The 14,325-nt window shown below is 51.6% G+C and overlaps 1 protein-coding gene across 1 annotated transcript; it reads left to right on the top strand.

Moving 5' to 3' along the window:
• The first annotated feature begins 4,962 nt into the window (after positions 1 to 4,962).
• On the top strand, positions 4,963 to 10,235 carry RHO (rhodopsin). Its single transcript, XM_084765215.1, has 5 exons — positions 4,963 to 5,338; positions 7,024 to 7,192; positions 8,285 to 8,450; positions 8,563 to 8,802; positions 9,807 to 10,235. Exons 1-5 carry the CDS (start codon positions 4,978 to 4,980, stop codon positions 9,915 to 9,917), a joined length of 1,047 nt encoding a protein of 348 aa, XP_084621341.1. The 5' UTR covers positions 4,963 to 4,977; the 3' UTR covers positions 9,918 to 10,235.
• Positions 10,236 to 14,325: the final 4,090 nt, after the last annotated feature.

Genomic DNA, 14,325 nt, shown 5'->3' with positions numbered 1-14,325 from the left:
ACTTAATTTCCTTATGCAAAAGTGCACCTGTTTCTAATTTGATCCTAAAGGAACATTGCTTTTTCATGCTCTTAAAACGTAATCGAATCAAATGGCAGCTCGGGAAGGGGCAGAGGCATGGGTGGTTTTGTTGTTGTTTATTTATTTTGGTTTAATGGGGATCCATCTTGACAAGAAAATAGGATACCTGGCTCCAAAGAATAGTCTTGTCCTTGGAGCCCCTGGAGCCTGCCTTGAACAGCAGTCATGGGGTCTGCTCCCATGGGAACTGAGCCCTTGGCTCCTTCCTTTCACTCCAGGGCACGAAGCGTGGGGCCTCAGTGGGGGTCCACAGAAAGTATAGGAGGGGCATCAGGCAGACTCTGGAAGGAGAACTCCCCCCTACAGGGCACTTCTCTGCAGCCATAGCCCTTGTGTTGGTTATGACTGGAAAAAACAGCAGATGTTAGGGCCCCCAAGGCTTCTAGCCGTGAGGGGGCACCTAGAGTTGCAATCCCTATCGCCTTCTCCTATGCCCCGTGCCCATGGACAGACAGCAACACAGCACCCCATCCCCCACTATCTTAACAGGCAAGGAGACTGAGCATCTGCCAGCCATGCTGAAGACCCCCTTGTAAGGCTGGTGGTAACATGCCTACTGCTGGGATGAAGAGACGGGTAGAGTGGGCAACAGAGGCCAGGCATGGTCCTTCTAGCCCCCTCTGCCTCTGTGGCGATGATGGAGGGAGTGAAGGAGGGAGCCAGACAGTTGTGCCAACACAACTCCTCCGTCAAGTGTCTAATTGCTTATGATCATGCATGCTCTCTCTCGCACTAAACATTTATTAATGTGTTAGGATTTCCATTAGCGCGTGCCTTGAACTGAAATCATTTGCATATGGCTGGGAAAAAAGTGGGACGAGGGAGGAAACAGTGCCAGCTAACCAACAGGCGTCAATCACAGTGACAGATCAGATGGTCTATGGCTGGAGGCAGGGGGGCTGTCTGAGATGCCGGCGCGCATCCTCTCAGCCCATAACACAGAAATTCTGGAGAGTCCTGCTAGGAGCCAAGCTCTTGAGGCTGAGCCTGGCCACAGCTCCAGTTCTTGCTGATGGGTCATCAAGTCTGGTCTAAGTAACCTCTAGGAGTGCCCTTTCACAGCTAGTGAGACTGAGGCATGGTGACTGTGCCCTTGAACAAACGTACACGATGAACCAAAGTTGGACCCACACCCACCTTTGCACCGTGCACCATGTGCTGCTCTCTGAGCTGAGCTGAGTCCTACCTGATCTGAAGGAAGTTAGGGCAGGGACCTGGAGGTACCAGTTTTGCCTAGAAGAGGCTGAGACCAGGGAGGGGTGCTGCTGGAGCCACACAGCTTGGTGAGGCTCTGTCAGGGCTTGCATCCTGATGCTATGTGTCATGTCCACAGTGAGGAAGAAGATGGGGGATGACTGGCTGGGCTACAGCCAGTGGGGGTGTCTGTGGGTCTTTGTTTTTTGTTTGTTTGTTTTTCGAGACAGGTTTTCTCTGTGTAGCCCTGGCTATCCTGGACTCACTTTGTAGACCAGGCTGGCCTTGAACTCAGAGCGATCCACCTGCCTCTGCCTCTGCCTCTGCCTCCTGAGTGCTGGGATTACAGTCGGGTGTGCCACCATGCCCAGCCCGGTCTCCAGGTTCTTTTTGTTTTGTTTTTTTAACCTTTCCCCTCTTCATGGCTGCTGAAGCTAGGAACTGACTGCTGCTTCTCCTTGTTCATCTGTGCTGTCCCGAGACGGCACGGCACTCAGCGTAATGGAGTATGGGAAACAAACATTAGTGCAAAGAGGGAAAGCCTCTCTCTTCCGGGTTCCCTTGACGTCCTCAGCAAAGCCTTGGTGACACAACCAAGAGGACTAAGCCACAGGCAAGAAGAAAAGGAGGGGCCTGCTGACCCAGCAGCACTTTTTCCTTCTGAGGCTTAAGTGCTATTAGCACTGGTGGCTAAGCCCCTAATCCTCCATTCAATGCCCTGCGACTGCCTGTGTTCTGAGGGGCCACCATGGCTATAGCTAGCCTCAGACAGCTTCCCAGGACCCCAGCATCCAAGCACCTCACAGTTCTTCACTGACCAGCGCCAGTAACCACCACTCTTGTGTAGCATCTTTAATACCCCTGACTTGAGAGGGAGAAAACAGACCGCAGGTCAGCCAGACTGTGTGCAAACTTCACCTCTGCCGAGGGTCCCTAGCCTACAGGGATGGTGTGTCTTGAACACCTACTGCTATGGACCAAGAGCTGAACACACAGAGGAACAGACTCAGCTGGCCTGCATCCCAGGTGCACAAATGAGTGTGGGTCAGTAGGAGGGCACCAAGTTGGTCTAGGTGGTGACAATGCAGATGGGAGACAATATACACAATGGGGCAGGGCCCGGACGTGGATCATGGCTCTCCTTGGAGATCGGAAGGACTGAGGTGACGAGTTTCATCAGCCTGCAAAAGCAGGTGTTGAGGAAGGAAGGGGTGCTGCTGCGCTGGCCCAGGGCCTGAGTGGGACATCAAGTGCGTGCAAAGGAGCCATGCTGCCTTAACTGTGCTGGTAGGGGTAGCAGGCCAGGCTTAGTCTAGGTATGGTTATGGTGCCCAAGGTTTCCCAGACCCAGCAAACAAAGGTCCAGAGGGGGAAGTGGGGCTTTCCAGGATATTGGGGTGCCTCAGAGACACAGGCTAGAATCTGCCTTGGGCGCTCGCTGCTCCATTTGAGTCCGTGTGACTCAGTCTGGGCCTTTTCCTCTAGTGACTTGTTGCTTCGATGAGGCAGACAGGCAGGCCTCTCCCAAGAACTATGTTTTGGTGGGGGAGAAAGGCAACAGAAACCCCCAGAACTCTGTAGATTGTATAATTATAACTCTGGCTGTTGCTGGACAATCACGTGACTTTAAAGGCCCACTGTGGACTCTAGGCCTTGGTCTCTCTGCAAGTGAAGATGCACTAGGCCAATCAGAGCTGATAACATCTTCTGACCCTCTCAGCTCACTCTGAGCTTTTCTCACTGAACCAACACACTGTACAGACTCCAATGTCCCCTCATCTCAGTGACAGCTTTCAACCTGTGATACAGCCTCTGTTACCCAACTTAGAGAAGGGCCATCTTTCCAGAGGTGACCTTGCCCACCTGACTGTCCTGTAGTCTCACATTAGAGCCTAGGGGATGGGCAAAGCCCCCCAAGAGACCATAACGAAGCCTCTCAGCTGTCCCAAACACAAGCTGGCTGCTGAGGCTGCTGAGGCGGGTGCGGGGCAGGGTAGATCTTGGGGTGACTACCAGTGTCATGTCAGAATCAGAAGCTCCACCTTGACCTCATTAGCATTGGTCTTAATCACCAAGCCAAGCTCCTTAAACTGCTAGGAGGCCAACTCCCAGCCCTGACACACATACCAACCCTACGTTCCTTTTCTCAAACCACCTGCAGGGAAGCAGTTGCGTTCCTGAGCAGCCAGATCTAGGGATCCCATGTGTGAAGAGACTGAGCAAGAGAGTCCTTAAGAGCCTGGAGGCTCAGAGACGAACACTTCCCTGGCCAGTTTCTACCCAGGCTCCAGGGCCCTGCCTGGATAGCTATGTGGCAAGTGGCATGGAGTTCTCTCTCATCATCAGCTCTTAGCTCAACCTTACCTTCTCGGAGAGATCTTCCTAGGCTGTACAGCCTAGCTGCACCATGGGAAGTTTTCTGTGTACTTCCTAGTAACTGCTACTCACAACCATCTCATGGGGTGCTGGTGTCTTGCAGCCAGTGCTTTCTTTTCTCCTATGGGCCCCTAGAGTCAAATCCCTCGTCTGGGACTCAGTGGCTGCTCCATGTACGTGTCATCCTGACAGTGGGCCTAGATCATTCTACACATGGGGACCCCTGGGCATCACCACGACATGGCAGAGATGCTGGCCTTATATCCTCAGACACCAAGCCTATCCCAGGACCAGCCTCTTCCTCATATTGGCATCCCTAGGCCAGGAGCAGCAGCAGCAGCAGCTCCCAGCCTGCACAGGGTTCTGAAGCCTCAGAGCCCAGGTCTCTCTGGTCATCCTCGCTGCCCCTGAGATTCACCCAGCTGTATGTCCACTGCCTTCTAGGTAAGGCAGAGCTTCTTAGGCCCCCTCCCACAGCCTCTAGGCCCCCACAGGCTGTCCTGAAGAACCTGACATCCTGCTCCCTCCTGCAGGGGCCATGTCCTGCCCCATCCCAGCAGGCCGTACCCATCTCCAGAGCCCACGGTCATCCCTCCCTGGACTGGAATGTGTTTCCTCCCCTGGCTGAGTCTTACTTAAGCCAGAAGCACTCCGAGCAGAGCCATGGCCGCCTCTTTTATCTCCCAAGTGGCTGGCTCATAAATGTTTAATGAACAAGTGAGTGAGCAAATTCCAATTGAATGCAACAAATAGTTATTGAGCAGCTGGGCCTGGGGTGGGATGAGACTGGAGGTGGTGGACTGAGCGAGCTGACTGCACACAGAGCTCAGGCCTGTCCGAATGCGCTAGGGTCAGGGCCAAGGGACTGGATGAGTCAGGATGTAACCTGGGAAGGGATGGAAAAGTGACTTTAAGAAGAGGTCGTCAGCTGGAGCAATATGGAGAAATGTACTTAGGGTCCTAAGATTCCAGGCGCAGCCTGGGGCCACTTAGACTGACATGGGTAGAAATTCCTTGGGGAGTCTCGGGCAGACAAGATGAGACACCCTTTCTTTGCCTAAGGGCCTCCACGCGATGTCACCTTGGCCCCTCTGCAAGCCAATTAGGCCCCAGAGGCGGCAGTGGGATTAGTATTCTTAGTATGATATCTCCCGGATGCTGAATCAGCCCCTGGCTTAGGGAGAGAAGGTCACTTTATAAGGGTCTGGGGGGGGTCAGTGCCTGGAGTCGCGCTGTGGGAGCCATAGGTGGCTGAGCTCGCCGGGCAGCCTCGGTCTCTGTCGACGACGACGAACAGCCCGCGGGGCAGCCTAGAGGGCCGCAGCCATGAACGGCACGGAGGGCCCCAATTTCTATGTGCCCTTCTCCAACGTCACGGGCGTGGTGCGCAGCCCCTTTGAGCACCCACAGTACTACCTGGCTGAACCATGGCAGTTCTCCATGCTGGCAGCTTACATGTTCCTGCTCATCGTCCTGGGCTTTCCCATCAACTTCCTCACGCTCTACGTCACGGTGCAGCACAAGAAGCTCCGCACGCCGCTCAATTACATCCTGCTCAACTTGGCCGTGGCCGACCTCTTCATGGTCTTCGGAGGCTTCACCACCACACTGTACACGTCACTGCACGGCTACTTTGTTTTTGGGCCCACAGGCTGCAACCTCGAGGGCTTCTTTGCCACACTGGGCGGTATGAGCGGAGGGACTGGGGTGTGGTGTGGGAGCTGAGGGGGGCATGAAAGGGCCTAGGGAGGGTCTGTAGCTTGGGAGCGGCGGCCAAATGGGTCTCTCTCCACTCCTCTTTAACCGCTATCATCCAAAGGCCTAGCTTATTCGTTGACAAACGCTGTGGTGCTGAGCTAGGCTGTTGTTGAGAGCACGCATTTGAATGTTCATCTATCTCATTTTGGATAATGCAAAAAACATGGGTTCAGAGAAGTCAAGGGCTCTCTGGGGAGTCAGGAGAGAGAGAGAGAGAGAGAGAGAGAGAGAGAGAGAGAGAGAGAGGGAGGGAGGGAGGGAGGGAGGGAGGGAGGGAGGGAGAGAGAGAGAGAGAGAGAGAGAGAGAGAGGGAGAGAGAGAGAGAGAGAGAGAATATCCTCTGAGGCAGCTGAGCTGGGGCGGACTCAAACTGAGTGCCTGGAGTAAGCTAGAAAAGACACACAGGTCCTGGTCCCTCAGGTCCAGGTGACAATTTGGCTCAGAGCACTGCACATCTATCTTACTGCCTTAACTGTTAGTCTCCATCAGGAGTGCATGCTCCACATACTGGGAATCTCAAAGGATCCGTTTGTTTCTTTTCTTTTTTTCTATCTTGGAGGAGAGATGCAGAGTCTCACATAGGCCAGTTCAGACTGGCCTTAAATTATGTAGCAGAGGGTGCCCTTGAACTCCTGATTCTCCTGCCTCAGCTTCTCAAGGTCTGGGATCACAAGTGTGGACCACCATGCCACACCAGGTGCTCCCAAACATTTTCTCTCACTCAACTGGAAAATCACCGAGGCTATCGTAAGGAATAGTCGAGCCTGTTTAGCTGAGGAAACTGAGGCAGGGAGCAGGCAAGTCTCATTTAGAGATATGAGTGGGCTGGAACCAGAGCCACGGTCTCCTGGCTGGGACCCAGAGATGTCTCCAGTGTATGTAGGAGGAAACAGGAAAAGCGGGTGTAGCAAAGCCCAAAGCCAGGATGATTGGTGGGTCTAGCTTGCATGAGTCCCAAAGGTGCTGTCTTTTTTTATTATTATTAATTTTTTTTAAATTCAAAGGTGCTGTCTTATGTCCCCTGTGTCCAGGGTGCTGCCTTAGTGGTAGTGTTGAACATCTCTGTTACCTTCTGTAATCATGACCCCCAGTCTCTGGAAAGAGGCTGGGGTGCCATGCTGGTGTGCTTGTCTCTATGAGGTCAGGCCCAGGTCACATGTGCCGTCCAGGAATTCTTGCTGGTAGTGCTCCTGTTATTCAGAACATCCTAGACTGGTCTATAATGTGGCCCATCTCCATACTGAGCTTCTGTGGGTGACATGTAGACTGGCGTCTGGACCCTCCCTCTGCCCCTTTTCTTTCCCTGCCAAAGCACTAGCCAGGGTGCGGCCCTAAGCCACAGCTCCAACCATTCTGAGGCAGTATCTCTCATGAACCGAAAGCTCTAAGCAAGCAGAAAGGCTCCTGGCTCTTTGGAGTTTCCTTCGCTCATTTCCTCTGCATGGGTTCTTCATCCCCTCCTTCCTCCTGGCTGGTCCAAACTCACTGCATCTGTAAGGCCTGGCTCAAGTCCCAGAGCAAAGGCTTCCAGGCTAACCTGTCCTCTCTGGGGTGTTTGCTCTCTCTGCTCTGGGGTCAGAGCTGGAGGACTGACAGCTACCAACTGCCTTACAGGTGAAATTGCCCTGTGGTCCCTGGTGGTTCTGGCCATTGAGCGGTACGTAGTGGTCTGCAAGCCCATGAGCAACTTCCGCTTCGGAGAGAACCATGCCATTATGGGTGTGGCCTTCACCTGGGTCATGGCAATGGCCTGCGCTGCTCCCCCTCTTGTCGGCTGGTCCAGGTAATGGCACTGAGTATTGGGGTCTGGCAAGGCTTTTGTGAGGTTCCCATTCAGAACACAGAGCCTTGCAGCTTGGTCCCAGGCATTACGTAACATGGTCTTGTCCCCTAAAGCCATCCTGGCAACTTTTCCAGGCTAAGGTCTAAGGCAGGGGAGAAGAAAGGGACGGTTATGGGGCAATGTATCTGATTCCATCTCTGAGCCCCATGGCAAGGGAACCCTTGGATACCCCAACCCTTCACCTTGGCCGAGTCCCTAATCCTCAGCTAAGCCAAGGCCAAACTACAATCCTCTTTGGTTGAGTTCTCCCTGGCATGGGCAGCTTTCTCTCTCTCTCTCTCTGACCTTGGACCTCAGCCCCTGGGGAAGCTGAACCTTCCCAACATGCACGGTGACACTGTAGCCCCAGGAATTAGGTCCCATGTCATCTCCAAATGAGTGAAGTAAAAGAGGGTGGGGACAGTGGTTTGGATACCTGGACAGGTTATTAGGTACCCAGAGCCTCAGAGAATCCCCATTCTCCCCTCATACCTCTCCCCAGTCTCCAGGAGCCCCCCATAGTGGCCCTTGCTGAATCACAGCCCATCACCCTTCACTGGTCTCTTTCCTTACCTTCACCCACCTGGCTTGGCAAGCGTCTACAGACACACTCAGTGGGCACTCTGGGGTTTCTAAGTGCAGCCCAGTGTCACCATCCTCAGACAGCATCACAACCTCCTTGTTTCTAGAAGCTGCACAAGGTCCCGTAGATGGCAAGAGGCCCATCCTTATTGTAGAAAGCATTGTGGTTGCTAGGAGACCCACATCCCCAAACTGTTGCACTTATGGGGAGGGCCTCAGCCCTCCTCCCCAATACCCTCTGCCTACTCAACTAAACCACCAAAGGGCAGCAGGCTGGAGGAGGAGAGCTGTGTGGTCGAGTGGCAGGAAGCTTGAGAATTTCCTGAGGGTAGAGATGAGTTAAGTGTCACCTGGTGATGGGGCGAGCAGGTAATGACACCATGCTTCTCAAGGGCCACAGGAGCTCCCGCCTCCGTGGACCCCACACTTACGTTTCCTGCCGGCCTTACCATCCCTTGCACTGACCCTCAGGTACATCCCCGAGGGCATGCAGTGCTCATGTGGGATTGACTACTACACGCTCAAGCCGGAAGTCAACAATGAGTCCTTTGTCATCTACATGTTCGTGGTCCACTTCACCATCCCTATGGTCATCATCTTCTTCTGCTATGGGCAGCTGGTCTTCACAGTCAAGGAGGTACGAGTGGGGCCCTCTAATGTGTGTCCCCAGACCTGTGCTGGGTGGACAGAGTTGGGTGCCAGGGTCTGTATGGACACCACGGGCTGGACACAGATCTGTACCCCTGCAGGCCGCTGCCCAGCAGCAGGAGTCGGCTACCACTCAGAAGGCAGAAAAAGAAGTCACGCGCATGGTCATCCTCATGGTCATCTTCTTCCTGATCTGCTGGGTTCCTTATGCTAGTGTAGCCTTGTACATCTTCACCCACCAAGGCTCCAACTTTGGTCCCATCTTCATGACCTTGCCAGCTTTCTTTGCCAAGAGCTCTTCCATCTACAACCCGGTCATCTACATTTTGATGAACAAGCAGGTGCATGGGATGAGGCAGGGGTTGAGGGAAAGAATGGGAGGTGGAAAGATGGCCAGGGAAGGATGGCCAGGGAAAGGGGCTCCACCAAGACGGCTGGCAGGCTATGAGCTCTCAGGTTGGCAACTTCCCAATCTCTTGGTATCCTGGGAGTAAGCCCTCCAGGTGATCCGACATCCGCTCCTGTGAGATTCATCTGCCTGGGCTAAGCAGTGATGTGTGCCCTGCCAAAGCAGGATGTGGTAATACACCTCTACACCCCAGCATCCAGGAGGCCGAAGCAGGCAGATTAGAAGTTCAAAGCTGTCTTTGGCCATACAGTGATTTGGGGGCCAACCTGGGCTACAAGTGAGTCTGTCTCAAAAAGCAACCAGAAAAGCCGGGCGGTGGTGGCGCATACCTTTAATCCCAGCACTTGGGAGGCAGAGGCAGGTGGATCGCTGTGAGTTCAAGGCCAGCCTAGTCTACAAACCCTGTCTCAGGGGAAAAAAAAAAAAAAAGCAACCAGAAAATGTCAAGTACTTCCAAGACTGGGAATCAAATGGTCTCACTGTAGAGCTTGAGAAGTTGCTAAAAATGCTGGTTCTGGAAGGAGAGGGACTAAGCTGCTGTTAAAAGCCAGTTTCTCCGTAGAAAAGTATGCGGTCTCTGGACTTAGACTCTGGGTTCAAGTCCTAGCTCTGCCACATTCAGGTTTTGTGACCTTGGCCTAATCAAATATCTCCCTCTCTGGGCTTCGGATTTCCTCTTTTACAAGAAGGGCCAAATCTCAAACTCTCAAGTTAAACGAGATCATTCACAGAAGGTCCTACGCATCCACAGGACACCATGGAATGTCATATGACAAAAGCCCCTTGTTCTGGGTTCCTGGCATCTCTGGTGGTAGGGCAACATTCATTTAGCAAGCTCCTCTAGGGAGCAGACTTGGTGAGGAAACATCCTGGGGGTGGGGCTGAGGCTGGGCAGGTGGTGGGACCCCGTCCTGACTGGTACCTCTTGCCTTCCAGTTCCGGAACTGCATGCTCACTACGCTGTGCTGTGGCAAGAATCCTCTGGGCGATGACGAGGCCTCTGCCACTGCCTCCAAGACGGAGACCAGCCAGGTGGCTCCAGCCTAAGCCTGGCCAGAGACTGTGGCTGACTATAGGAGTCTCCTGTCCCCACCTACCCCAGCCACAGCCCCCACCAGGAGCAGCACCCATTGGAATGAGGTCATGCAGTCTCCCTCAGTGTTCTTTTCTTTGTTTTTAACGAATTCATGAAAGCAAAATGAAGCTCCCCACTCAACAGAGACAGCCTGAGAAAGGACATCCATCCACCAAGATCCCCGACCTGGACTCCCCCAATTTCCAGGGGCCAGTGGGATCTGTACCCTCCCCTCAGCTTGTCTCTCAGGAACGTGACAAGTGTCCCAGCTTAGGGCTAAGTGTCTAGGACAGAATGGCGTACACAGTAGCTGATTAATAAATGCTAGCGGGATGAAGGGAGGAGTGAGTGACTGAGTGAGTGACTATATGAGTAATGAGATCAACGGAGGGCAGCATGTATGTCCTCAGGTGCCCAACCTGCCAGAGCCAGTCATGTCTGGCTGGAATCTATAAGCAATTTTACATTCCTGCCCTGGCTTTCTCCCCAACCCCCGGGTGGATATCCCAAACAGCATGTGGCTGCTTCAAAGACAGAGAGATGGGGGGAGGGAAGGAGAGAGAGAGACAGACAGAGAGAGAGAGAAAGAGAGAGAGAGAGAGAGAGAGAGAGAGAAATGTGTGTGTGTGTGTGTGTGTGTGTGTGCAAGTACTTTGTATATAAAAAGCACAGCTGGTAGTTGTGTTACGAAGAATATCAATTAATATAATTAATTAATGATCTGTCTCCGCTTGTTAGTGACTGCTTGGGAATTGGGCAGGGCCCAAGCACTCAGACAGCATGTTTCCCCAGCCTCAGTAGGCTTTTTTTTTTCTTTTGCCTCAGTAGGCTTTTACAAATGATCCAGGGCTTCAGGCCTCTGCAGGGCTAAGTCTGTGCAAAGATGACAGTAGCAGCAATGTGGGCTGCAGCCATTAGGACTGATAAAGCACTGTGGCCAGGGGTCTCAGGCAAAGCCTGGGTCCTTTCTCCAGTGTGGCATCCTTGGTTCATGTCTTCCAATCTACTTGGCCTATGGAGACCCAGCCCTTCCTTCTGGTTTCTGGACACATTTGCTCCTCCACACTAACAACCAGGTGGCAACAGTTCCAGGCCAGTATGGAGTTCTAGAAGCCATGCTAATCTGGCTATCCTCAGGGAGCAGCTGAGTCCCTGATACCACCCTGGTTCTGAAGAGGTCAGAAACACAGTGTGAGACCTGACCAGGCCTCATCCCTAGCATGCTCATGGATACAGCTTCCAGCTCCCTTGCTGGATACACTGTTTGACTTAACATTTGGTTTTTCTTTATCCAAGAGAGTTTTGGATTTGAGGCCAACAGGGACGCTGGGGTGCCAGAATTGAGCAGCCTCAATCTGTATCCCTCCTCCACAGAACCACAGGTGGGACCCCAGCTCTGCCTGGGGACAGAGGCAAACAGAGGCATTAAAAGCTCAGCTCCTACACTCTATGGCAGTGGTGGTTTGTTGCTCTCAAGCTCTTTACTTACAAAATGGATGGAAACTGGGAAGCCTTTCCTGACCCCTGGCTAGACTGTGTGGGGACAAGCAGTCTACAGTACCTGGGGAATGTGATGAAGCAGCTCCATCAATTTGAGGAACTCTATTTGGGCAGTATAGAGATGTGGTAAGCTCTCTAAGCCTCTGTGTCTGCACAGAGGAGCTTAGACCTGCCCTTGAGGGGATTAGATGCGATCTAAAGGACTTACGAATGCTGAAGACATCATCACACTCTGGTATTCTGGGCCTTGGCTCAGAGCTGCCCTTACCAGGACACCCCCACCTAGCAAGAAAATGGGATGGAGCCTCAAATGTGGAGTGACACTATCTTCCAAGAAGGAAAGGGTGCCAGGGTCTGGGATGAAAGCCCTTCAGTTCTGTGTTGGGCAAGGACAAGTGACAGCAGGGGGTCATTTGCTATGTTCTCTATGAGTGATGCCAGTGAGGGTTCATTTGGTCACAAGTGGCAAGAAGTTCATCCAACTGCTGAAACAGAAGCTGATTTCATTGACTTGTAGACATAAAATTCCTCTCGCCTCCATTTCAGGCCAGCTGGATATAGAAGCTCAGACCTGTGACCCTTTGTATCTCTTTTATGTGTTGACTTTACTCACAGGCCTAGATTCAGAGGTGGCAGAATTGTCCGCAACAGTCCCAGGGCCAGAAACCCCTCCAGAAAGAGGTTTTCCTCCCCATTATTGTAATTGTGGTATCCGATCAGGTTCTTATTGGGCAGATCGAGGTCACCTGATTATCCCTTAGTCAATCATCATGTCTAAGATGGAGATTCATCTCGATTGTCCAGGGTTGAATCATCTGATTACTTCTAAGCTAATCACCATGCCTGAGGTGGAGATTCATCTTCTGATTAGCTAGACCTGGGTCACATGATCACCTTTAAACCAATCGCTATGACTGATACAAGGATCCCTCAAATGTCATGTGTTCCTACACCACAAGATAAAATTGAGTCCATATAGTTAAGGAGTCTGTAGGATGTGCTGCCCCCCACTTCCCCCTGCAAAAAATTAAAAAAACAAAAAAACAAAAAAACAGGAGAACAGGATCAAGACCAATCCAGAGGGGTGGGGGCTGCAATGTGCTGTGCTGGACAAGGCTCCTGTGAGTTATGAATGAAGGGGAGACCCATAGCTGTCACAGCTCTGATTGTTTCTCATGCTTTATGGTCCAGGAGTGGCTGCTGGTAGGATATTTTAGCTGTCTGGCCTTGTCCTACCTCACTTGTCCACGCCCAGTTCACTTGTCCTATGGAGTGTCACCTTTATTCCTGCCTTTTCCTGTCCAAGAAAAATGCCCCTTTAAGACCAGAACGCTATTGTTATCATGGTGAAAAGCAGCCTCAGCCTCCCCTTGGCAGTCACTGTGGGTATAGGGGGAAGAGCTACTGATCTGAGCTGGGATCTGGAGTCCCCACAGGGATACCTACTTGCCAGGCTCCAGGCAAGCAGCAATTGTGGACCATGCAATTCACTCAGCCAATCACAGGTCAGATAGAGCTGTCACCCCAATAAAGAGACACCTGAGGTGTCAGATAGCCTGGGGTGCCCCGGGGAAACACAGTGCCAGTCCTAGGGCAAGTCCCTGGGCTACCAAGGCCATGGCTCTGAGCTGGAAGTGAGAGATACCTCAGCTGTTGGAGGATTAGAGAGGGTTTCTGTAACTATTTCCACCTGTGGTCCTTTTACCTTTGAGAACTTTGAGTGTGACCCCAGATGTATTGGGAATCGAATAGGAGCACAAGTCAAATACCTACTGATAACCATAAAGAAACTTATTGTCAAATAAGTTTGGTATATATATGCAGTTTTACAATTGATTAAAGATGAAAATAAATTTGCATACTAATGAGACGGATCTGCTTGCTTTCTCATAAGGAGTAGATCTTGGCTGAATATTTAATGATGTAGGACACAGCATCTACAAGGTTTTTCAGAGTTGATTGGTATTTTGATTTTATAATCATCGATGCTGAGAATGCCTCTTCGCATAAATACATAGTATAACAACGTGACAGAAGTACATCTAGGCCATTTCAGAAATTGTTAGAAGTTGTTTCATTATCCCAACCCAAAATTCACTGAATGTGTGTGTGTGTGTGTGTGTGTGTGTGTGTGCGTGCGTGCATATGCCTGTGTGTACAAGCGTCTGTGGAGGTGCTGTCACCTGTGTGTATGAAAGTGGAGAAGCTTTTCCACGGGTGCTGGGGTTCCAGGCTCAGGGTCTCAGCCTCACACAGCAAGTGCTACTGATTAAGACATCATCACCCTGGCCCCCAAGTGAATGATTTATGTCTGAAACTCAAGTCAGTCATTCAAACAGCACTTTTTAAGATAAAATATCCTAACGCAGTGCAACCCAGAGATAGACTGGTTTTATCCTGGATGGTAAGAAAATATTAAAAGTCTTTGTTTTCCACAATTCAACCATTATTGTTCCAGGAACACAGTAAACTTTATACGTACAGTAAAAACAAACAAAACCCTGTAGTTCACAACATCCAGTCGTCTGACTCTGAGCTGTGTTCCAGGCAGTTTGTTGACATTATGTGGTGAGAAGGCATGCGCAGTCCAAGGCGCACAAGTATGTTCAGAAGCAAGGCTTTGTGAAGTCACATGATGCAATACTCCCCAAATACCTCAGATTCATGTGTTTGATTTTGAAGTAATGGATTTTTGTTTTTGTTTTTGTTGTTGTTGTTTTGTTTTTCGAGACAGGGTTTCTCTGTGTAGTCTTGGCTGTCCTAGACTCACTTTGTAGACCAGGCTGGCTTCAAACTCACAGCAATCCGCCTGCCTCTGCCTCCTGAGTGCTGGGACTAAGGGTGTGCGCCACCACGCCTAGTGGGGACAGGCGCAGAGGT

The sequence above is a fragment of the Acomys minous genome (assembly GCF_964271855.1).
Source record: "Acomys minous genome assembly, chromosome: 17".
NCBI classification, from domain to species: domain Eukaryota; kingdom Metazoa; phylum Chordata; class Mammalia; order Rodentia; family Muridae; genus Acomys; species Acomys minous.
Note: the sequence above shows the minus strand (reverse complement) of the source record. Positions and strands in the feature narration are given on the sequence as shown.